This window comes from Ostrinia furnacalis, unplaced genomic scaffold, assembly GCF_004193835.3.
Source record: "Ostrinia furnacalis isolate ACB-3 unplaced genomic scaffold, ASM419383v2 OfSCF1253, whole genome shotgun sequence".
NCBI lineage: Eukaryota > Metazoa > Arthropoda > Insecta > Lepidoptera > Crambidae > Ostrinia > Ostrinia furnacalis.
The window spans coordinates 459,254-484,404 of NW_021131492.1; the positions used below are offsets into that span (position 1 = coordinate 459,254).

The 25,151-nt window shown below is 38.4% G+C and overlaps 1 protein-coding gene across 3 annotated transcripts; it reads right to left on the reverse strand.

Moving 5' to 3' along the window:
• Window positions 1–139: 139 nt before the first annotated feature.
• LOC114352124 (glucose dehydrogenase [FAD, quinone]) lies at window positions 140–23,208 on the reverse strand. 3 transcript variants are annotated; one of them, XM_028303596.1, is made up of 16 exons: window positions 22,894–23,208; window positions 19,563–19,605; window positions 16,809–16,939; window positions 16,198–16,306; window positions 9,347–9,518; window positions 8,547–8,746; window positions 7,240–7,364; window positions 6,463–6,643; window positions 5,744–6,004; window positions 5,242–5,384; window positions 4,690–4,855; window positions 3,926–4,139; window positions 3,660–3,704; window positions 3,364–3,453; window positions 1,419–1,476; window positions 140–403 (listed from the first exon to the last, which is right to left on the reverse strand). In XM_028303596.1, exons 2-16 carry the CDS (start codon window positions 19,578–19,580, stop codon window positions 202–204), a joined length of 2,115 nt encoding a protein of 704 aa, XP_028159397.1. In that variant the 5' UTR covers window positions 19,581–19,605; window positions 22,894–23,208; the 3' UTR covers window positions 140–201. The 3 variants fall into 3 exon arrangements, with proteins under 3 accessions (XP_028159397.1, XP_028159395.1, XP_028159396.1); XM_028303594.1 differs by lacking the exons at window positions 6,463–6,643; window positions 7,240–7,364; window positions 8,547–8,746; window positions 9,347–9,518 and adding exons at window positions 11,448–11,628; window positions 12,214–12,338; window positions 13,359–13,558; window positions 13,818–13,989; XM_028303595.1 differs by lacking the exon at window positions 9,347–9,518 and adding an exon at window positions 13,818–13,989 and having other exon boundaries at window positions 22,894–22,910.
• Window positions 23,209–25,151: the final 1,943 nt, after the last annotated feature.

Genomic DNA, 25,151 nt, shown 5'->3' on the forward strand with positions numbered 1-25,151 from the left:
GAGCGGGTCGCTAGTATCATAATTATATTCCTTACTCACTTTTACTTATGCATATTAGATTGGTAAAATGGTCATTAGTGAATTGGGAAATCAAATGACAGTATTATTTATGGGTAAGTAATAAAGTCCAAAAACGCAATTCCAACAAGTAATATACTTGAACAATTTATTTCTTAACCTAAATGCATCACTTAAATCTTTCTACCTAGAATTATAACCTATGTGAGGGTAGTCCCCGCGTTTTTTGTTCCAATCTACGTTGTGTGAGACGGGCTTGTCCCACTGCGTCCAGTCTCTGTCCCAGGGCTTCCATCGGTGGTCCCATCTGTCCTGGCCTTTCGTTTGGTTGTCGGTGATTCTGTCATCTTTGGCTTCGTTGCTGGCGTAGTTACCGCTGCCAAACCTGTTGGTTTAAATAAGTTAAATATGATATTTAACCATAATCATACAAGATTAGGAAGTCTTTAATAACTTGAGAACATAATCATAAAATAATCAAATATAATTTAGTGTGATAGTATTGATAGTGCACATATTTTAGTCATATACATAGGGTGCTATAATTTGTGCTCAAAAATATGTAGATGTGTGAGCAAGCTGTGGAGTTCGGTGTTTGTTGCTGACACAGTAGGTAATCATGATATGTATATTGAATTGCTAAGATTGGTACATAAAACGTCCTTTAAAATCAGTTTTTTTTTTTCATACTTCATAAACTGATTCGGTATGTGTGCAATGGTGTGCATTTATGTATGGTGAACGAACGCATATTATTATGTTGCGAGTGCGAATTTCGACCGCGATAGCATCTCAATTTTGTTAAAAGATTTGTGTTGTGACGTTTTACAGTTTTGTTGTGTTGAATAAGATGTCAGTTTTGCCATTAAATATTGAGTAGCGTTGGAAGCCGATTGTACTGTAATTTAAACCTTTTGTATCTCGGCGGGTGTTAGTGTACGGAGTTGGATTTTTTCGATGGTCACAGAATAATGCTGCTTTCTGGAAAGTACGTGTGTTCAAGAAAGAAAGTTAGTATTTAGGTTGTTAGAAGGTCAATCTATGGATAAATATGTCATTGTTAATAATTTTAGTAAGATAGTTAAACATCAAACATTGAACTAACTACTTGATATGTATGGTTATTTCAATATATTTTACAGCGACTAAAAACTACCTAATAAGTTTTATAAATGCTTGATAACGGCCTCTCAATAGACAAACTTACAAGAACTCCCAGACGCCAATTTGTGCTTTAGCTCTTAAAGAGGCGATTGAGCATAACAAAAACATACACTTGAATTGAGAGCCTCCTCCTTTTTTGCAGTCGATTAAAAAAGGTCTTAAAAGTTTTTGCAAGGGATCTATCTGTTGGCCAAATGCTTGTTATAGGCAGATATTTGAATTAGAATTATTCTTACCCTTCGTTGCTGGTCGTCCCGCTACCGTCGGAATCTCCGAAGCGATTATTCAGCCCATCTATGGGGCGCTTCTTGACGAGCTGGTACCGAGTCGTTATGAACTCGGATGCGCGCTCGGCTATCATCACAGTTGGTGCTGCAGTGTTCGCTGCGAAAATAATTAGGATTTAAAAAAGGATGTAGAGAAGAAAGGACCAATAAATAAGTATAATATATTCGTAACTATAGTTCGGGGCGATTCCTTGGCTCGTTATCGGATAACCTAAGAAATATTCGCTCTGGAGGGACTCACATTTTTCTAAATGATTGAATTCCCAAGTTAAGAGTCAGCGTTTTCTCATCGTAAGTGTTTATCTTTAAACCATTCGTGGTATATAACATATTGCTCATTTAGCATTGTTGCTTATCACTTTTACATTGTTCCCGTAACGATTAAAAAACCTCATACCACTTTTTCAGTCGGTAAAAATAAGGCGGTTAGACGGGTAGATAGCACAGAAGCCGTGCTGGCTGTGCGATTTTTAGTTTCCTTGGTTCGTTTGTTTCCAATCACATGATTTTTCTCATTTTTCTGTGTACGTTGATACATATTATAATAACAAAATCTTCTTACTTGACTAGGCGACCTTGGCCTGTAACTGCTGCGTCGCAAATTTTCACGGTCATGGCACAATTATTATTTCAATTGCACATGTTATAGCTGTGTTAGCACATTTTCCATTGTTTGGTCTTGAATTTTGCTGATGTTGTAGTTGACTGTTGAACTGCTGAGACTTCATTATTTTTGCATTCTCTAATATTTTATTAGCGATTTGATTCTTTTGAAGTTCCAAGACTGATTCCAGCTGTACAGACGGGAATTCCTTTCAGAAATCGGGAATACGGATGTGACAGGGGTACTGGCAGCGACTTCTCGTGGTGTTGTGTTGCACGACTTGCACGGAGTTGACATGTTGACGGTGATGTATGTTGATGACGTCACGGATTTTCTCTGCTCAATCGGGTAACCAATTTGATGCCATGTCAGAGATGATGTGGATGGCGAAGGCTGATGCCGAAGATGGTGGTGATGGAGGTTACGTCTCACATTACGTTGGTTTAGTACGTTTATCTTCGTCGTCGTTCGTCGACTTCGTTGTTGGGTTCATCGTCGGCTCCGTCGGCTTCTTCGACTTCGTTGGTGTCAGCAATTTGTGCCATCTCCGTCAGGTTCATCTTCTTCGTCGGGGTCACCAATTTGTGCCATCTTCGTTTGGTTCATCTTCTTCGTCGGGGTCGTCTTCTTCGTCGGGGTCACCAATTTGTGCCATGTTGGGAGACCGTATGAATGATACAAGAGTTGTAGTTAGTCTCTGATATTAATCTGTTTATGAACACGAACTGCGTGACTATTTATACGATATAGATTAAAGGTAAATGACGTCACAGCATCAGCACTATCCCAACTAATATTATAAATGCGAAAGTAACTCTGTCTGTCTGTCTGTCTGTCTGTTACGCTTTCCCGCTTAAACCTCGCAACCGATTTTGATGAAATTTGGCATAGAGATAGTTTGAGTCCCGGGAAAGAACATAGGATAGTTTTTATCCCGGTTTTTGAAACTAGGACGCGCGCGATAAAGTTTTTCTGTGACAGACAAAAATCCACGCGGGCGAAGCCGCGGGCGGAAAGCTAGTACGTGATAAATGTGCTGACACTGTGAACGTGATCAAGATAAGATATGAAGAGATTTAGTATTGTGCATACCGGCACACAGGACAATAAAAAAATCACTTTCATGGTTGAACAACCACTTTGTATGAAGGGTTGGTACAGGTACTAAGTTCTTTGTACAGCTACAAAACTTATGCCATTTAAAACCTTATTAGTGGCATAAATTATTGTACTTATTAGACGCTTACACCTAGCAGGATTGTCGAGAAAAATATATTTGTTTNAGCCCATCTATGGGGCGCTTCTTGACGAGCTGGTACCGAGTCGTTATGAACTCGGACGCGCGCTCTGCTATCATCACAGTTGGTGCTGCAGTGTTCGCTGGGAAAATAATTAGGATTTAAAAAAGGATGTAGAGAAGAAAGGACCAATAAATAAGTATAATATATTCGTAACTATAGTTCGGTAACGGCGTATTCGCACCCATGCCTACGGGAGCGTCCGTACACGTGTATGTGTACGTACTCACGTACTTATACAAAAACATTTCCTACTATGATGATATGATGAACTTCACAAATACTTACAAGTCACAACAGTTGGCATGATTGATGCATCTGCTACTCTGAGACCTGAAATAATAATAAAATACTTTAGAAGCTTTCAATTTGTACCTACAATTGTACGAACAGAAATTAGTAAAGATCTCCATATTTCCTACTTAATTTAGTTAATGTCTTGGTTTTACGCCTCTTCTAGAAGAGCTTACTAAATACTTCATCATCACTTTATTTAGTCACCTATGCAAAAGCACGACCTCCAATTTACCAGAAGCAAATAAACATTTATTTACCTTCAATTCCATGAACCTTAAGCTGCATATCCACTACAGCCATCGGATCGGAGTCCGGTCCCATCTTGCACGTGCCGGCCTGGTGATTCTCCGGCGCGGTGTAGTGCATCGCCAGGCATTTGAAGAACTCGTCCGATGGATTGTCACCCCCTTCCCCGCATTCTTTCTCGCCGTACCCTTCTGAAGGCTTCATGCCGTACTTTTCACGCATTATCTGTCAATGATGGAATGGGTTTAGAGTAGGAACTTACGCGCCTTTTGAAAAAATCTAGATACGGTAACAGCGTACACTTGAAAAATTCGACGGGTTCATCCAGTGTCTAAGAAGCTCAGATGGAAGAGCAGTAGCCCGGCAAGCGTAAGGTCGTAGGTTCGATTCCCACCTTAGGCAGTTCGGTTTTTTCAAGTTATTTACAAAAATATATTTAGATACGGGTAGTGCAGAACTGGTTCTTGTGTAAACTTATAGTAAAAAGCAAGCTAAAAATGGATTTTTCTATCAGGCACTACCAGTTGATGGAACATTCTATAGGTTACAGATTAAATCAACAGTTTATCCAAAGTTTCTCCAAACCGAATCTACAATGGTATAATTATTAGTTCTAACACCTATACTTGATAACATTCGCCATTTTGATCCGCATTGCTATACAGGGTGTCCTAAAATTTGCACGTCACACGAACACTGCTAATTTTGGGACACCGTAGTATATTATTACGCTGATTGGATTCGCGTAACATTCGATAAAAAGTCAAACATTTACCGTAGTATTAGCAAGCCTGTACGCGATCCTGGCGGCGTCGGCTATTACGTTAAGCTCGTGTTCTTCGAAGAAGTAGTTGGGCTGCATTATGGGCTTTTGCTCAGGGTCCACGGACTGGATGGTCACGTAACCTCGGCTGCGCGGTGTGAGGCAGATGGCTGATACCCTGTAAAGAGGTTTCTTTATGAATCCTCATGAGTATTGGTTGGGAAGCTGGAAACATTGAATTTTCGGGTAGATCCAGTTTATTCTGTAACCTATTATTGTTCCTATCGTTTGATGGAGCTCACGAAGCACTCTCAGGATTAGTAACTAGTTTTTTTAATATCTTGTATAGGTTAGAAATAATCGAATGAGATCACTTATTGTTTCCACCCTGTATTGGTACTCTCGTACAGCTTGAAAGACTACACTTAATACATCTTGACTAAGTTCTGCAATTATTTTTCTTCAAAGGAGGAGGATTCAAACTGCAGGGTTCAATCTGTTCTTGAGTAGAGTCATAATTCAGTGTCGTTTCAAAATACGGGCCTAGAAGAGAAGAAGACTTACTCGACTAATCTCTTTTCTTCCACACTATCGGCATCAGGGATTTCGCCTGAACTGCAACCAGCGTAGTAGCCTCCGAAGAAGAACTGCACGTCAGGTTGGCGGCCACCAGCTGCGGCGTACCGGGAATTCACGATACCAGTCAACTGAAAAGACAGTCATGAAACATTATAGAAAAGATGTTGTGAGTACTACTTGTCTGACAAAAAGATAGGAAGATGAAAACAGATAAGACTCGTAGAAGGTAAATTATTTTGATCACATTAGGTTAAAAATATGGTGATATTTGACGAGGTGAAGGTGAGTGCGTCGTTTCGTCCAAGCATGGTGGTCAAATACTATGTTCGTTATTTTGTTATTGTCACTTTTGAAGACAGTTATCATCATCGTTTCAACTATAGCACGACCAGATGTCCACTGCTGAACATAGGCCTCTCCCAATGATTTCCTTAATCGGTTGGCAGCGGCCTGCATCCAGCGTCTTCCTGAAGACAGTTATAAATACCTGCGACAATCCAGTAGCCGACAACGGTCCGTCTCTCTGAAGCATGTATTCCATAGCGGTCTCCCAATTCAGCTCAGGGATCTCTGCCTCCTTGGTCAGAGTGAAGTGCAGGTGGACTCCCACGTGATTATGAAGGTTCTGACCGACGCCCGGGAGGTTCTTGATGACGGGGATATTGAACCTCTCTAGAGTCTCTTTGGGCCCGACGCCAGAGAGCATCAGGATTTGAGGGGAGTTGATAGTACCACCTGAGACTATTGCCTGTAAAACAATATTTGGTTTAATCGTATTGAAAAAGGGTCTTAGAAAAAGTAGATACCTACTCTTTATCCCTCAGATCAATGACTTTGTCAGACCAAAGGTAGGTAGGGGGGACATGCCTGAGGTTTTAAGATATCTTTGTCGTTAATATATCGGCAAACGGGCTAATCCCGGTCACTTTGAGTGAGCACCTGAATAGGCTAAAATTCATAGACTCGCTTCCGGTTAGAACACTGACGTAAGGCTAAAGCGAGGCTTCAACTGAAAGCCTATTTCAGTGAGCCAAGACAAAGTGCACATTATAATCGCAAACCAGTCGAAAAATGGTCGAAAGGCCTTTTTTGTATGGAGGGAGTTATGGCGGATTCAATTTTCGATTCGATCAAAAAGTGCAACTTGTCTAGGGGGGCTGTTCTACAATGCATTAAGATTCCAAAAAAAAATTGATTAAAACTTACCTCTCGTTTCACTCCAACTGTTCTCTTCTCGCCATTTTTAATGTACTCCACTCCAGTGACTTTCTTCGTAGCAGGATTGATAACTATCCTCGCCACGTGTGCATTTAAAAGCACGTGTAGGTTCTCGCGGTGGGTGGCTGGCCTGACGAACGCACGAGCGGCGCTGTACCGCGATCCGTTGCTGAAATAAAAAGGTTTATTTATAACAAAAATCTTTGTTTAATTTTGCAATCAAAAATAAAGGCAGCAGTAGTTGCGATTGAAAGAGAGACAGGCAATAGAGCATTCTGAGCATTGGGTTTGGGAATCAGCCACTATCAGTACCTTACGAACTGTGTACAAGTGTTTTTTTTTCCAGCTACTTATTTATATCCTTTGTATCAGTTATGTCGGATCATGGAACTGTCGTTTTTGTTGTCATCAAACTACACTTACATACTCGTTGTGAAATTACCTACCCCACATAAATACCGAGTCTGCTGAATGCTGAATAGAGTCAATCCCCTTGGTTGAAATCTCCCTTCGCAATTGGTTGTGTCACGGAACCAACATATTCAAAGCATTTACCGATGGCACAACTAGTGGTGCAATGCGGTTGGTCCAAGGGGACTACGGTTCTTTCTAAGGAGAGATGAGTTCAATGATAATGCTGAAAGCATGTCACAAGGAGCTGGATGCAACCGCTACCAACATAATTATGGAAATCATTAGGAGAGGTTTAAGTATGTTCAGCAAGTGACATCTTATGGCTGATATGTTGATGATGGTGTCACTTACTCGTTCTGCGTCTGGGCAATGGTGAAGCCGGTGATGGTGTCACCATTGAGGTCACTGGTGGGCGGGTACCCGAGCTCAATGCCGGCGGACACCACGTCGTGCGCAAACTTGGGCGCGTAACGGAACTGCGGAAGAGAAAATCTTTAAAGTTTAAACCATATAATATAAGGTCTGGTACAGCTATAATCACGCAGCTCAGTTACAGGGCAATCCTTTTTTACATTTGCATCAAACCATAATTACACGGTTATCGCCTAGCCTGTGCCTCGCCATGAAAACCACCCAGAAACCATTCGGCTATGGCGCATATCTGAACAAGGCCGGCTTAATGGGGAAATTTGAATCCCGTGCGTATGGAGAGAATAGAATCCTACATAAAGAAAGGATTTTAGGCATGCCCAGCTTTATCTCAAAGAATATTCTGTTATTTAAGTAGTGACGGTTGCCTTCGTACAATTTTATGTGTGCAAAATCAAAGTTGTTTTAGTATTCATGTTCGAGATGCGTTTTTGTTTATTGAATCGCTATTTTGGTTAAATGAAGGTTAGTTAGGTAATGTAATTAAGGGCTGATTTTTCAATCATCGGATAACTTTTAACTGAAGAATAAGTTTGACACATTGACAGTTTCAGTATGGGAAATATGTCAAAATGACAAGCTTGTTCTTCAGTTAAATAATATCTGACGATTGAAAAATCAGACCTAAATGTAATGTTTTACTTTGTTTAGTTTTTGTGGTGTTAAACATAAATTAGTTAAAAATCTATTTTTGTACCGACCCGAACAATTAAAATGTCATCAACGCTAATGACTTTTGTAGCCCATGTGTAGAACAAGTGACTAAAAGGTCGGTTAAACAGATGAGTAAGACAGGCTGAGTTGCATCACCTTAACTTTTTTACCGTAACTATAACCGGTGGTTTTGTATGGAGTTTGACACAATTTTGATGTTTGTCAAAGTTTGTTACAGATGATGCAACCCAGGGTAAAAAATAACGGGACATTTAAACTGAATATTTACTCCGAAGCTTAGAACGTAACTTTACAACCATAAAAAGCGTCAGTTCGCGAGTGAGACAGAGACAGACAGAAATATATGACATGTAACAGTCGCGGTCTCCTGTCTCATGCCCGTTTTCACCATCAATCCCTGATTTTAAGTGACCCCTATGAAAACAAAACTCCTGTTATTTGTTATCATATGAGTCACGTAAAAATTAAGGATTGATGGTGTAAACGGGCATCAGACTCTTGTCTCTGTCGCGACATGAACCGCCACCTTTAGGTACCTACATCTGATATCTTACCTTCTGCACCGGTATAGGCCCGCCAGCCGAGTGGTACTGCCCGGACACTCCTCTGCCGATCTCCTTGTTATCCTCGCTCCTCAGGAAGTAAGGCATCACCTCGTACCACGACCAGCCCTTGGCACCATTTATCGCCCACCCATCGTAGTCCGCCGCGTGTCCTCGCATGTACATCATGCCATTAGTGACGGAGCAGCCTCCTGAAAATTATGGAACAATCGATATGTCATTCCAAGTCTTCTTTGTACTGTGTGTTAGTGTCAGACTTGCGTCGATGTACCTTTAACTACCCTGGGGACAACTACGTTTAACATTTATTCAGGCGTTCCGTATGCCCTACTTAACAATCAAACCTAGGATCTTTGGGTATTCGTCAGTAGACCGTAGACACGTTGTTAGGTTGAGCAAAAATGGTAAAGACCTTTCTAATGTAGTTTAAAATTTATTGAGGGCACTACAGGCTTACTTAATCAACCAACCACTTTGTATTACTTAAAGTATTGTGGCGAACCAACTAGCTACAATCATAAGCACAACTTACCTGAAAAATTAAAGGGATAATGTAGTAATTTTTACCTTCGTTCGTTCGTTCTTTTCAGCCAAATGACATCCACTGCTGGACGAAGGTCTCCCCCATAGGGCTTTCCATGATGAACGGTCCTGCGCTGCCAGCATCCAGGTTCTTCCCGCGACCTTTACTTAGTACCTAGTAGGAGGCCTGCCCACGCTACGTCTTCCAGCACCTTCATAATATTATATTTTTTTTAAACCCAATAGAGACTGAAAATGTGCTCACTCACCCAACATCTTAGCTCTAGTCCACGAGCATTTCCCTTCCTCAGTCAGACACGCCTTCTCCTGCGGTTCCGTGACGTAGTTCCAGTCAGTGTCATCTCGGCCCCAGTACGCTGTCACCCACGATGGAACTGAGGACTGGGTGGGCTCGTCACCTCCTGCTTCTATGAGTAAGACCTGTCAATCAAAAACCTTCAATTTAGGATTTCCCCACTTCATTATGGTTAACTCTATACCTACAGTTTAGCTAATTTTAACTGTTGTTTACCAACTACAGAACAATTCAAGGAGCAAAAAATAAGCCCCTTCCTAATGCCTACGATACGTTCGCGCTCGACCAATAATAAAAACAGCTGTTTGTACTTACACTACACAAAACAAGCAGGGGAAAATAAAGAAGAAGTAAGTAGAGACAAAGTATAATTTAAAAGGTTTTATTGCTATAAACCGATCTCTTCCAGACAATCTTGACGACAGTTGTTTAATAAGAAGTAAAAAGAAAATATTAGGAAACGATGAGCGACCTCATTTCGCTAAATTAGGGATTGAAACTCTCTTGATTAAATAGTTTCCTCATGCAATTTAATTCCTTTAATTGTATTGCACGTGCGTTAAGCTGGCTGCCACACCAAAATGTAACATCTCATTAAACTTTACTTCCGTAAAAAACATGTTAATCGCCGAAACTCCTGCCGAATGACGTTAAACATTGTGTTCTTTAGCATCCAAACCTAATTGTCCATGTTAAATCAAGATAACGATTTAGTACCACTTTTTAGACACGCGCAACAAAGGATAGGGAAATATAGGCTGGAAGTGATTTGGTACATTACCCTTAATGGCTCAAATTAAACATAGTAAACCTCTATTTATGACTGTACCTTCTGACAAAGATTTTTTTTTTGGTGTAGTGAAGCATAGCTACTTACGCCCGTACTTATTCACAAACGATGCTTGCTTAAGTGAAGCAGCAAATCGAACACACAGCGTTGAACAGAAGCTCTGTGATTAGGTCGTGTGTCACCCTGTGCGTCCACGCGCACTGTGAGACCTCATAGTAATATTTGTGAATGCGGGCGTTAGTTGCCAAAAGCAGAATAAAGTCGTTAAGCCATGCCTTTTATTTAGCTATCATAATAAACGATTAATAAAAAGCTGAAAAGTTTGCTTGGTTGAGCGCGCTAAGCGCTAATCTCAGGAATTTGAAAAATACTTCATCCATTTAAATACATATTACCATAATCAGCGAGATGGAAATTATGATCTTGAAAGATATAAATTATCCAGTTACCAACTGCACGTTTGCGTTTATAAGTAGTATGTGTTTTAGATGATCTTATGACCTTTAATTATATGCAGAGTACCCACCTACCTAAGTATCTATCTTTACTTTCTTCAAGTTAGCAAGGACGATCGCGTGAATATTAAATCAGTAACTGTGATCCAGATCCATAAGCTCTCTGATTAGGTTAAACGTTTCGTAAAAGAAACTCGNAACTGAAAATGACAATTTGAATAGTTTTTGAGTAAATGACGGTCAGTCAAATTCAATCAGTTTTATCATTTTTAACACTTGGCCACCGACGCGACGTCCATTCGGCCATTCGCGACACCCCCGACTTTTGCATACCGAGCGCATACCGAGATTTGAATTTCGAAAGAAAGTTCTTGTTTCGTCTGTTTATATGAAGTTACAATACTGTATGATATTATTACCGTGTCTTAGGCCTACTGGTCTGAGATTTTAAGATATCTTTGCCAAAAAAAATATCAAACTCCTATCGGCAATCGGTCCCGGTCACTTTTAAAGTTCAGCCAAACCAACGCGATCACACGCGATCAGCCGGCGTGCAGCGATGGCGATCAATGCATTTAAGTCTGATCACTGCACGCGCGCCGGCTGATCTCGTGTGATCGCGTTGGTTTGACTGAATCTTTAGTGTCCATCTGACGCTTTTGGCACATAAACGTTTGAACTTGAACCTGAATAAGCTAAAATTCATAGGCTCGTTTCGGGCAAGAATGCTGACGGAAGGTTAAAACGAGGCTTTCAGTTATAGACAACAGTTGTTTCAGTTTCCAAAAAATTTTTTTGTTGAAACTTACCTCCCGTTTCACCCCAACTGTTCTCTTCTCGCCATTTTTAATGTACTCCACTCCAGTGACCTTCTTCGTAGCAGGATTGATGACTATCCTCGCCACGTGTGCATTTAAAAGCACGTGTAGGTTCTCGCGGTGGGTGGCTGGCCTGACGAACGCACGAGCGGCGCTGTACCGCGATCCGTTGCTGAAATAAAAAGGTTTATTTATAACAAAAATCTTTGTTGAATCATGCAATCAAAAATAAAGGCAGCAGTAGTTGCGATTGATAGAGAGATAGGCAATAGAGCATTCTGAGCATTGGGTTTGGGAAACAGTACCATATGAACTGTGTACAAGTGTTTTTTTTTCAGCTACTTATTTATATCCTTTGTATCAGTTATGTCGGGTCATGGAACGATAGTTTTTGTTGCCATCAAACCACACTTACATAGGTACTCCTTGTGAAATTACCCCACATAAATACCGAGTCTGCTGAATGCTGAATAGAGTCAATCCCCTTGGTTGAAATCTCCCTTTGCAATTGGTTGTGTCACGGAACCAACATATTCAAAGCATTTATCGGTGGCACAACTAGTCGTGCAATGCGGTTGGTCCAAGGGGACTACGGTTCTTGCTAAGGAGAGATGAGTTCAATGATAATGCTGAAAGCATGTCACAAGGAGCTGGATGCAACCGCCACCAACATAATTATGGAAATCATTAGGAGAGGTTTAAGTATGTTCAGCAAGTGACATCTTATGGCTGATATGTTGATGATGGTGTCACTTACTCGTTCTGCGTCTGGGCAATAGTGAATCCGGTGATAGTGTCTCCATTGAGGTCACTGGTGGGTGGGTACCCGAGCTCGATGCCGGCGGACACCACGTCGTGCGCAAACTTGGGCGCGTAACGGAACTGCGGAAGAGAAACTCTTTAATCCATATAATATAAGGTCTGGTACAGCTATAATTAGTTACGCTCAGTTACTGGGCAATCCTTTTATGCGTTGGCATCAAACCATAGTTACACGGTTATCGCCTAGCCTGTGCCTCGCCATGAAAACCACCCAGAAACCCATTCGGCTATGGTGCATATCTGAACAAGGCTTAATGGGGAAATTTGAATCCCGTGCGTATGGGGAGAATAGAAAGGATTTTAGGCATGCCCTACTAACCTTTATCCCAAATAATTTTATGTGTGCGAAATCAAAGTTGTTTTAGTACCTATTCATGTTCGAGATGCGTTTTTGTTTATTGAATCGCTATTTTGGTTAAATTAAGGTAAGTTAGGTAATGTAATTATATGTAATGTTTTACATTGTTTAGTTTTTGTGGTGATAAACATAAATTAGTTAAAAATATATTTTTGTACCGACCCGAACAATTAAAATGTCATCAACGCTAACGACTTTTGTAGCCCATGTGTAGAACAAGTGACTAAAAGGTCGGTTAAACAGATGAGTAAGACAGGCTGAGTTGCATCACCTTAACTTTTTTACCGTAACTATAACCGGTGGTTTTGTATGGAGTTTGACACAATTTTGATGTTTGTTAAAGTTTGTTACAGATGATGCAACCCAGGGTAAGAAATAACGGGACATTTAAACAGAATATTTCCCTCCTAAGCTTAGATCCAAACTTTACAACCATAAAAAGCGTCAGTTCCCGAGTGATACAGAGACAGGAGACAGAAACCTAAATCAAGTAAGTATCTAGTACCAAACAGTCGCGGTCTCTTGTCTGTCTCTTATCCCGGCCGCTTGTCTATGTCGCGACGCGAACCGCCACCTTTAGGTTAGGTAATGTACTTGGTACCGCCCCGGGTGCCAAGCATCAGGGGGTAACAACAGCCGGCGCAAATTGGTACTCCTGACGCATCGCCCCGGGTGCCAACCCATGCTACGCCGCCACTGAGTACCTACATCTGATATCTTACCTTCTGCACCGGTATAGGCCCGCCAGCCGAGTGGTACTGCCCAGACACTCCTCTGCCTATCTCCTTGTTATCCTCGCTCCGCAAGAAGTACGGCATCACCTCGTACCACGACCAGCCCTTGGCCCCATTTATCGCCCACCCATCGTAATCCGCCGCGTGTCCTCGCATGTACATCATGCCGTTTGTGACAGAGCAGCCTCCTGAAAATTATGGAACAATCGATATGTCATTCCAAGTCTTCTTCTTTGTACTGTGTTGTGTGTCAAACTTGCGTCGATGTACCTTTAACTACCCTGGGGACAACTATGTTTTCCTACATTTATTCAGGTGTTCTGTTTGGCCTTCCTAACAATCAAACCCAGGACCTTTGGGTATTCGTCAGTAGACCGTAGACACGTTGTTAGTTTGAGCAAAAATGGTAAAGACCTTTCTGATGTAGTTTAAAATGTGCTTACTCACCCAACATCTTAGCTCTGGTCCACGAGCATTTCCCTTCCTCAGTCAGGCACGCCTTCTCCTGCGGTTCCGTGACGTAGTTCCAGTCCGTATCGTCTCGGCCCCAGTACGCTGTCACCCACGATGGAACTGACGACTGTGTGGGCTCGTCACCTCCTGCTTCTATGAGTAAGACCTGTCAATCAAAAACCCTCAATTTAGGATTTCTCCACTTCATTAGGGTTCATCATCATCATCATTATAATCATTTAAGCCACAAGACGTCCACTACTGAACATAGGCCTCCCCCAATGACTTCCACATCGCACGGTTGGTAGCGACCTGCATCCAGCGCCTTCCTGTAATCTTTATCAGATCGTCGGTCCACCTTGTGTGTGGACATCACACGCCACTAGGGTCACGTCATTAGGGTTAACTCTATACATACAGTGTTTAGCTTGATTTGACTGTTGTTTACCTAACTACAGAACAATTCAAGGAGCAAAAAATAAGCCCCTTACAAATGCTTTACCTTACGTTCGTGCTCGACCAATAAAACAGTTAATTGTATGTACACCACATAAAACGAGAAGGAAAGAAATGTAAAGAAGAAGACACAGAGTATAATTTAGAAGGTTTTATCGCTATAAGCGATCTCTTCCAGACAACCGACGAGGATACCTAGTTGATGATAAGCGACCTCATTTCGCTAAACTAGGGATTGAAACTCTTTGACTCTTGATTAAAATAGTTTCCGCGTGCAATTAAATTCCTAAACTAAGTAATGTATTGCGCGTGCGTTAAGCTGGCTGCCACATCAAAATGTAACATCTCATTAAACTTTACTTCCGTAAAAAACATGTTAATCGCCGAAACTTCTGCCGAATGACGTTAAACATTGTGTTCTTTAGCATCCAAACCTAATTGTCCATGTTAAATCGAGATAACGATTTAGTACCACTTTTTAGACGCACACAACAAAGGATAGGGAAATATAGGCTGGAAGTGATTTGGTACATTACCCATAATGGCTCAAATTAAACATAGTAAACCCCTATTTATGAATGTATTTAAGTTTTAAAGTCCGACAAAGTTTTTTTTTCTGGTGAGGTGAAGCATATCTAGTTTGCAAAAACAGAATCAAGTCGTCAAGCCGTTCATGCCTTTTAGCCATCATAAACGAATAATAAAATAGCTGAAGAGTTTGCTTGGTTGAGCGCGCTAAGCGCTAATCTCAGGAATTTGAAAAATATTTCATCCATTTAAATACATATTACCATAATCAGCGAGATGGAAATTATGATCTTGAAAGATATAAATTATCCAGTTACCAACTGCACGTTTGCGTTTATAAGTAGTATGTATTTTAGATGATCTTATGACCTTTAATTATATGCAGAGTATCCACCTACCTAAGTATCTATCTTTACTTTCTTCAAGTTAGCAAGGACGATCGCGTGAATATTAAATCAGTAACTGTGATCCAGATCCATAAACGTTTCGAAAAAGAAACTCGCATTTTAGCTTTAATGAGGTGAGCAATAAAGTGCAATATCAAAAGATCAGCGTTAAGATGCGCAAACGCATTGCCATGCAATGTTGACAATAGACGAGCTAACAATGTGCGGATTCTCGCTTGGTCAGCCCAGTTAGATGAGCTATGGTGAAGCGAGGAGAATCGAAGGCCTCGACTCTATGATCTATGGAAACTTGAGGTAAGTCCGGTTTCCCTGGTTTTACCTTGACGAATATGCTGAGTTTTCCAAATCGATTAATATCGATTGTTTAATTGCATTAAGCTCGCCTTTTTGTACGGAACATTCTTAAGTGTGTGCAATAAAGTCTTTAAATAAATAAATAAATTGTTTATTGATAGGGCAATAGCTAATGTGAGATTCAATTAAATGTACGAGTATCATACCTAAACAGAATCTCCTATTAAATAGAAAGAAAGGAATGTAGTAAGATACTACTTAGAACTTTTAGTTACTTTTGGGTGTCGATCTGTATTCTGTAGTAATACCACAGGTAATACGTCGTAATGTACTACATAAGTAGGTTATTGTAATCGATTTTTGAGCGTATAGTAACATTTTGTCATAAACATCAAGATCAAATCATACACATGAATGAAACCGGTGAATTAGATCGTTAAAAATAGTAGAAAAAATGTAGAGAATTTGAATTTTATAAGTATCTTTATTTATTTCTTTATCTTTTTATTATATTTTATTCACCGGCAGTCGCATTTCATTCAACAAACAACAAAATCGTAGTCTAGTTCCAGTAATTGAAGGGACATGGAGGTTGTCATCTACAAGATCTGTATTTTTACTATGACTCTGGTAGTATTTGACTATGACTCTGCACAAATTGTTTGCATACCAACAAACATATCAATTACCTTCCACTGTGGGTTTTCCGACAGTCTCCCCGCCAGAACCGACCCCGCGGTGCCCCCGCCCGCGATCACGAAGTCGTAGGACTCGTCCAAGTTCTCTTGACTGACGACTCTGGTAAAAAACAAATTGAGTTAGTTATAGAAACTTACTACAACGGACTTTGTGAACGTGGATTGTTTTTATATGCGAAAGATGGCCAATTATTTAAAATTATGTTGCTAGCTATCATGAGGTACGAGTATCATTCCATTGGGATTCTTAAACAGCATCTTGATAGGTGAAGCGAGATACCTTTAAAAACTTTTGAAAGAAAAAAGAAATAAAGAACCAAGAATAGTTTACCTACTTTTAATTAGGTCAGTTTTGGCCTTTTTGTAGTTAAATGTGAAAATTATCCCAATAAAGTTTTTCATAAGTTGCTTAGAAAATTCCCCCGGCATGTAAAAGTTTTTTCGGGATTAATGCCACCACTGGAACTCCTGTACAGGCAGGATCTACAGTTGGACCTTCCATGAATCTCAACCAACAAAGGTTAAGTAAGTAGGTAGGTCCCGGTCGGTAGTAAGATGATCTAGTAATTTTTTCAAGCAAAATATTTTGTTTGTAAACATACCTTTTGCAAGGGTCAGCTAAGTCGCATCGTCCGTTGATAAAGGCCTCCAGAATGGCCATGAACAGCATCACGTTGCTGGGACATGACCCCACCATCGACGGACCCACCTCTTGAATCGGACACGCACATTCCTGAGAGAAAAAATAACCATTGAGAATTATAGACTAACTCAACTACAAGTACTTCTTCTTAAATTAAGTAATGTCTCTAGCAACTTGGAAATTAATTGGTAATGATAGAGCATAAGCTCTACTAGAATTTAAATAGCATACTTAGTTTGCGTTTTTTACATGAAACTACGTTCATAAGTTATCTCAATGGAAAGTGAAATAGGTGATGGTGACAAAAGTTATTTGAGTTTTTTGAGCCGCTCCTTTTCAGCACTGACTTGGCCCAAATAATTTCCTCGAAGCAGTGGTTACGATAATGAAATGATGTTCAGGACCTGTAAAAGAGCTTTCAAGAACCTTACTGAAATAAATAAATGTGATTTCATGTAACTATGTACAGTCGACAGCAAGTCAACGTAAACTGTGGTATCTTACGCATCTTACGTGGTTGCGTTAGGGGCGACTTTGCAATTAAAATGTTTAGTCTGATGGGATGTCGACTGTACTTTACTTTAGCTGCCTAGTTTGTTTAGGCAATCTTTGACCATAAAATGCTGCTCTCATTATCATAAACGTCATCAATTCAATTGTATAAATTCTCCATCTACCTACATTGTTCTTGCGATGTCTTTTGCGACTATTTAAACTGGAGCTATTGTTATGAAACGTACCTTACGGTAATTGCAACTAATTTGCGGCCTCGATTTGTAATTAATAATTCTCTTTTACAAGGAAGAGTACGATTTATGGCGTAATAGGATTATCGGCAAAGATAGCCAATTAATGCTCATTAAGATATCATGAACTTCAGAGCTGATGACAGATTGGTGGCATCTTTCATGCTCTGTGTTTTCAAAGTTGATACTTATCACAGTATAACGTTAGGAATGCATAAATGCATGCAATGTATAAAATATGTATACAGGGTGTTAGGTAAATGGGTATATGAGCCGACACTAGCCCATGTTAACATGGGCATATAAATGTGGTATGGTGAAGTCAGAAAATTGATATCTTCATTTTAATTATTTTATTTTTCATACAAATCGGATTTTATAAAATTTATTTTGTATGAAAATAAATTTTTAAATAAACATTTACCTAACACCCTGTATATATCGAAAGATAATGCAGTATTTTTGAGTCTTTTTCCATGCATACCTAAGTAAGATAGGCATTATGTCCCCTTTTCTAACATCCAGGATCTCTCGGATCCAGGAACATAACGTGGCTATTTTTATGTTAGTTAAACCATAACTAAATATATAAAACTAAATAATGTTATCGATACGCATTCCGGTTTTTATACGCTTAATACCAACTGATGAAAGAAACCAATTAAATTACCAAATCTAATCTAATATAGACGTTATGCGTAACCGCAAAACTGACCGCAATAAGATGTGTGACAAGGGTAAACAAAGAAATATTTTAGGTTCTCAAGTAATAATAATATCCCTTTAGAAGTTCAGACTTTACTTACTTATACACAAAGTACCTAGTAACGAAACCTTAAATTCTAAGGAACAGCGAATTCTAGGATTCCTTTAGTACTTTTTTAGATATTCTGTACGAAAACGACTTTTTATATAGCAAAAGAATTTTTGAAGGAAAAGATGTAGGGCGAAATGGTTTAAAAGATGGATATTATTGATACAGTCTATGGATTTTATATACTAGCGGCCGCTCACGACTTCGTACGCGGATCCCGTTTTACCCCCTTAGGGTGGAGTTTCATAAAATCCGTTTTAGTGAGCACCTACGTTCTGAAAGGAACCCCCTTGCAAAATTTGAGACTAATAGCACTTGTAGTTTCTGAGATTTCGTGATGATTGAGTCAGTTACTCAGTGACCTTTCAATTTTATAGATTGTATAAGTAGATTGTAGTACATAGTCTTGATTAAGGATGTTATAATTATAATTAGGTAGGTAGTACCCATGTCATTCTCACATCCAACAGTGAATCCGTGATTGCGATCTACCGTGACGTATTCATGGCGTGAATCAAATCACGACACCCAGTGCAAATGGTGATTGACTACGTAAACAATTATTATGTTTATTTGCAAATTGTAGACCTCTTGTTTCCGCCATCATAATTTTTAACACCATAACAAGAAGAATACGTTAGTTTAGTGACGTTGTCCTGTGTGGACTCTACATTTTGAACTTAGATCATGAAACATAAGTTAAATATAAATCTACATAAAAGTCGTTATACTTATGACATTTTCTTGATTTAAGTTAATCTTATTATATCTGTTGGTAAAAGTAATGATGAGTAATAAGTAACCACGGTGAATGCAATTGAATTAATTGAACGTGTTTTTTGTCAACACTCTCAGAATACCGATTACCGATTTGATCGTGATATCGCCATCGTCATTTAATTATTATTAGTGTTTTCGGACATCATTAAGGAAAATAACTTAATTATGTATATCACTTATAAGTGTATACTGGTATATTAAATAGTACCTACTACCTGATAAGTAAATAATATAAGTATAACACATGTTTAGTATGTATTTATAGCTTGTATTATAAAACTAAGCTTGAAAGGTGATTTATCGGTTTGTAGAGATACGCAGGCATGGTTTTTGAAGTGTGAAAAATAAGAAATGTACTTAAATAAATACTTACATCTGGTGACCGGATCATTTTCTAGAATATTTACTACCACTATCTGAAACAAATAAAAATACATAAATTACAAAAGTATTCAAAGTTCTTATGTATTACTAGCTATATTATGCGCGCGACTTCGTACGCGTGAAATTAGTTTGTATATAGGTAATTATTTCCCGTTTTTGCAACATTTTTCTTTACTGCTATGTGACGACTAAATCGTGATTAACATAAAAATTACAATTAATAATCAACACTATAAATTCTCTTCTTGTTTGTAGAGTTGTTTGAGACATTATTTCGAGTCTCTGATCGGATAACAGGCGTGTCTTGCCATAAGGCTTTAGAATAGCGTAGCAACATTAAAAAACCGTTAACTTAATTAAAAATGCTTTGAGTTTTCGTTAGTTTTGATACTTATGAATATTTAGCTAAAATTCGACAATTACAGTTCATGCGAAATTCCGATAACTGTAGAATTTTAACCTAAATCAATTAGTATTTGCTTGCTTTCTTCTAGCTTCACCTATAGGTGTTAGAATTCGTACAAACATTTTTGTGTAGTAAAAAAAAATCTTAATTTTACATTAGTAAACGATGGTCATATCGATCCCAACTCTCGTTCCCTCAAGATCCGTGCCACACGTTATACTTATACACTAGTATTATGTTATCTGTGCTTATACTTATACGAATGGTGGTTTAGTAATAGCGGGATTCGCACCTGTGTTTACTACAACGGTCGACAACGATTGTATGCCATCAAGAGAAAATCGCCTAGAAAGCCTGAGAGTAGCCTAAGGCTGCTAACACACTGAGCGTAAAAATACAATCAGCGCCAATAGTTCGTGACGCCCAAAGTAGCCAAAAAGTTCGCAACGTCTTTGTCACAATTTTAATAAGGTTGTGTCAACTTTTTGGCCACTTTTGGTGTCACGAACTATTTGAAGCTGACTGTACCTGTGATACCTGTCAGACGTGTGAAGATAAGTCCCGGAAATACTAGTCTAGTACCCATAGTACAAGCTTTGCTTAGTTTGGGACTAGAAGCGTAGTGTAAAATGTCCAAGGATATTTATTTATTTATTAAATACTTATTCATGATCCCCAGGGCTTTAGCCAATTAGCCAATCTACATGCCTACCTTCTAATCTATATATATAAAAGAAAGTCGTGTTAGTTACTCCACTTATAACTCAAGAACGGCTGAACCGATTTAGCTGAAAATTGTCCGGGAGGTAGTTTAGAGCCAGGAGAAGGACATAGGATACTTTTTATCCCGTTCGAAATTAAAAAAAAGTCTGCTTATTTATTGCCATTAAGGCGGAACAAAGTTCGCCGGGTCAGCTAGTATTTGTATAAAACTGTAGAGTTGTTATGTTTGGTTGAACGCGCTATTCTCAGGAACAGATAAGGAAGGTCAGATTTAAAAAATAAGGTAGTGTGAGATAGCCCATTTATCGAGGAAAGCTATACTTAGGCTAATACCATCTTGCTACGGCCAATAGGAGCCGAGCATCAATGAAAAATGTTGCGAATATTATGGGAAAAAATATTCAAACTACACTCGACAGCAAATAAATCGCTCCACCCGCGACGCGAACTTTAAAGATTTTCTTTTGACACAATAATGGTGCCCCAACAATATTGGTGTTATTTGAAAGCCCAATAAATATCCTTAAAGAAAAACACATTTAATTTCTTAATAAATGATTAACATATACCATAAATATGACTTGAAAAAAGACCTCACTTTGGGCTCACCTCTGGGATCAATTGCACCACTTTTATGGTTATAAAACCAAATAATGATCACACGTGTCCTCTTTAACAGATGGATAGCGATTAATCCCAACTTAACAGTTTTATAGCCATAAAAGTTGGCTCAAGCGTAACTATCTATTTTTTGAAGAAGTGACTCTGGATCCTTCTAAAGAAACATTTTTGGGGTAAAAACCTTTCCTATAATGAAATGAAGTTTAGAACTAAGCTTTTGAATGGTACCAATATTGGTGTGAAGTGTGGATGCATACGTTTGAAAGTGCTTGTCGCGGGTGGTGCGATTTATTTGCTGTCGAGTGTATTTTCACGCGTTGTGGTCATAAAATAGATTCGTCGCGCTTTTATAAATTGCTTATTTTGAGATTAAATTCATCATTATGATGGAAAAGTATGTGTGAATAATTAAATAAATAAAGTGTGACCAATTACACTTGATTATTTCTGTGACGAATCGAGTTCGTGGCCAATTGACTTTATTTACCATACTAAAATATCTGCCTAGATTCGCGAAATGATTTTTTTCTGTGTCGAATTAAAATCCATGCAGACGAAATTGTAAACAGAAACTAGTGTAATAAGCTAAAATATGCAAGCTGCTTCTTTACATTTATTCAAGAAGCCGAAAATTAGTAAATACTTAAGTCTTACAATCGTGATGTATTGTGGCCTACGCTTTACTCTTTTTGCCCGACTTTGGCAGAAGGAGGGTTATAATAATAACTATAAAAATTAAAAATGCATGATTTTTAAATATGTGAACTAGTATAATGAAATGATTAACTAGCATAATCAGGAAGGTGACCGGAACAGGCTATTATAATTTTAAAAGCTTCAAGGTTTTTTGATAAAGTAGGTACTATTTATTATTTCTGGCATTGGGTTGAAGGGCTATGAAGTTTATGTTATAGTATGCAAATTGGCTACTTAGAAATAATAACACTTATGTGAACAGTATTATTAGTTAACTTGAATTAATGAATCTATAAACGCAAAATGCATGCCCTGTAGTAGGTAGCTAACTTAGTTTCTATACAATTTTTTGTATTAATCTACTTATTGTTAATATATTATTCCTACCAAACAAAATAAGATTTACAGAATAATGAAATTTCAAATATCTGATTACAATTCCGTACATAGGTATCCTTATATTACTAGATAGAGCCTTAAAGAAAATCTTTAAAAACCTCTCTCTTGCTCTATGTGGCTTTTCGTTACATCTATATCATTTTCATATAACTACCATTTGAAAAGTTAATAATTGCGGTTCTAGAGTAACATGAAGAGATATTTACGAGTAACCAGATGAGCTATGGACAATACTGGTCATCGACATATAACATATAAAACGCATTTAGCATCTTTTAAAAGAGACAGAGAAGCTGAAGTTGAAGAGTTTTATATTTTTTTAAATATTAGGTTTTCCCATGTTTACCTTACAAACAATCCTATCATTTCTATTGACTTTTTCGTGTAATTTTATCTAAAATAACACATTAATATTAACGAAATATGCTAATCAGTCCGAGCTTAATCTAATTATAACAAAAAGTTCGTTACCAACCTCAAAAAAAACTAAACTTGCATCACAAAAAATCACGATACACGAAAAATCACGGCACGGTCGCGCGCAGCGGGCGTCGACACAGGCGGCGTTCGCGCACGTTTTGTTTATAAATGAAGATGCGCCGGACGGTTTTACTCGTCGCAGCTACGCATGACTCTCGATTTGTTGGCCTAAGATTTTACAGGTCCACCTTTGGAGGCAAAAAACGCTGCCTAATGCTGATTTTTGTGACGGTTTTGGCAGTGTGATAAACGTTGATGTAATATTCCGTGATTTTTCAATTTTCCGTAGCTGGTCAGTGTTCCCTGTCCGCATAAGTAGTTATTGTGACTATTCCCGCCTGTAAGTTATCATTAAAAAGTTTATGAGCGACTGTAAACTGTTCGCTCAAATTGCCTAGGGGTTTTAATGTCCACCTTTATTAGGTAGAAAATTAGGAGAATGTAAGTAAAGAAGAATGAGAGTTCCTGGAAATACATATATTTAAAGGTATATTTGTTGACCTCCAACCAAAGTGCCAAATTATATCGAAATTACGTACTTAAAGATTTGTTACAGATTTGATTAATGGAAGGCTTTTACGTATCTTCTAAGTTAATTAGCAGGTACCTGCCCTTATCATACTCAAAAAGGTTTTATTTCCTATAATACTCCATTTGCCTCTGCAGTGGAGACAAAATGACCTGATGATGATACTGATAATGTTTCGTTTATGCTAATTGCTTGCTGTTAAATCCTTCTAAAATCACTTAGTCTGTCTATCGTCAAATGCCTGCGATACAAACACTAAAGATTAGAAAGCTAGAAAATCATTTGTTTATCAATAGTTAGCTCTTACTTCAATCACCGCTGGGCTAACCAACTAGATCTTGGGATTCCCATTCATAAACTTTCATCAATGCGTCACCGTAGCTTGACATTGTAACTTCACGTACATAGAAGCAAGTCTTATGAAATAGATGTACCAGAATATCACATCTAGCTGAACGCTACAACATCTATTTGTTTATTTTAAAGTCTGTAAACCCTTGAAAAAGAGGCTGACAACAGTGACTGAGTGCTTCTTCTCAGCTCTGGCCCATTTATTGTACTGAAGCAGTGGTAGGGTTAATATTGGGACGTGTAAAAGTTTTTAAAAGCCTACTTGCATGAACAAATGAGTTTTATAAGTTTTTAATAGGGTAGATTTTACTACAACAATGTATAAATGTATAGCATTATGATGTGTTTAAATAGTTGGCCTTGAAAAAAATTTTCCCTCAACTGTTTATGGGATTAAGAATAAAAATTAAACAGAATGAATCTTTCTGGCCAAGGTCATATCATGATAAATCACCTCTACAACTTCGTAATTATTTAAATCAAAAAACTCGACTTCGTAAAAAGCTCTCTCAAAAGATCAGAAAGATTAAATGTATGAAGATAGTAATACCACAGTGATACGCAATCTGGTTTTTTGGTCTTATTAGTATGGTTTTTGTAGTAGTTCCTGTCAAAATCATACACCCACATTACAATGACACGTCAATGTTAAAATCTGACATTGTAGCTACAATCTAAGCTATACTGTGACCATACTATGTCGGTAGTTTTTGGTATTTTACAAATCCTCTCTACTTTCTATACTAGTGTTAACTACCTATTTTAGGTACAACATCATACCTACACATTAAAAAGTACCTAATCCTTAGTTACTTTTAGAATACTGTATAATTAAAGAGTTTAGTTGCTCTGAAATCTAAAATAGTGAGTAGCTATACATTAACAAAAAAGGTGACGTCATAACTTTTTGTCATAAAAGATGTGAATCGCGTCTTGACAGTTCACAAGAGCATGATAATTGAAAGGTGGCATCAACTACCCTCATACTTGCAAATCTATTTCCGATTTTATTTTTATACGCATACCGCAGGATGACTCTACATAATTAAAGAATTATTATTGAGTATTCTATGACGGAAGCAATTCCTAGATTATGGAAATAATAACTAGGAAAATACCTCGAACCTTTGAAATTATAGTATTCATTGAAGATTATTTGTAGGTAGTATATATGAGTCATTAACTATAGGCACATAGAGTTAATTATCAAAACAATCACACAGCAAATTGATGTTTTTCTGTAAGTTTTTATTCAGGTGGCGTACTTTACTTGTGGACAGCATCCAAAATAGTTATTTTTCTGTTTAAAATGAAATTCACACTCCGTTGCGGTAAGTTCGTGCTTCGAAACATTCACCGTTCCAAGCAGAAGG

Excerpts from the sequence above, each read along its gene's own strand:
- LOC114352124 (XM_028303596.1), bottom strand. Across the intron at positions 16,307-16,808 it reads TTAGCTGACCCTTGCAAAAG|AGTCGTCAGTCAAGAGAACT; the intron begins GTATGTTTACAA and ends GTTTTTTACCAG. Across the intron at positions 8,747-9,346 it reads GACTAGAGCTAAGATGTTGG|GAGGCTGCTCCGTCACTAAT; the intron begins GTGAGTGAGCAC and ends CATAATTTTCAG.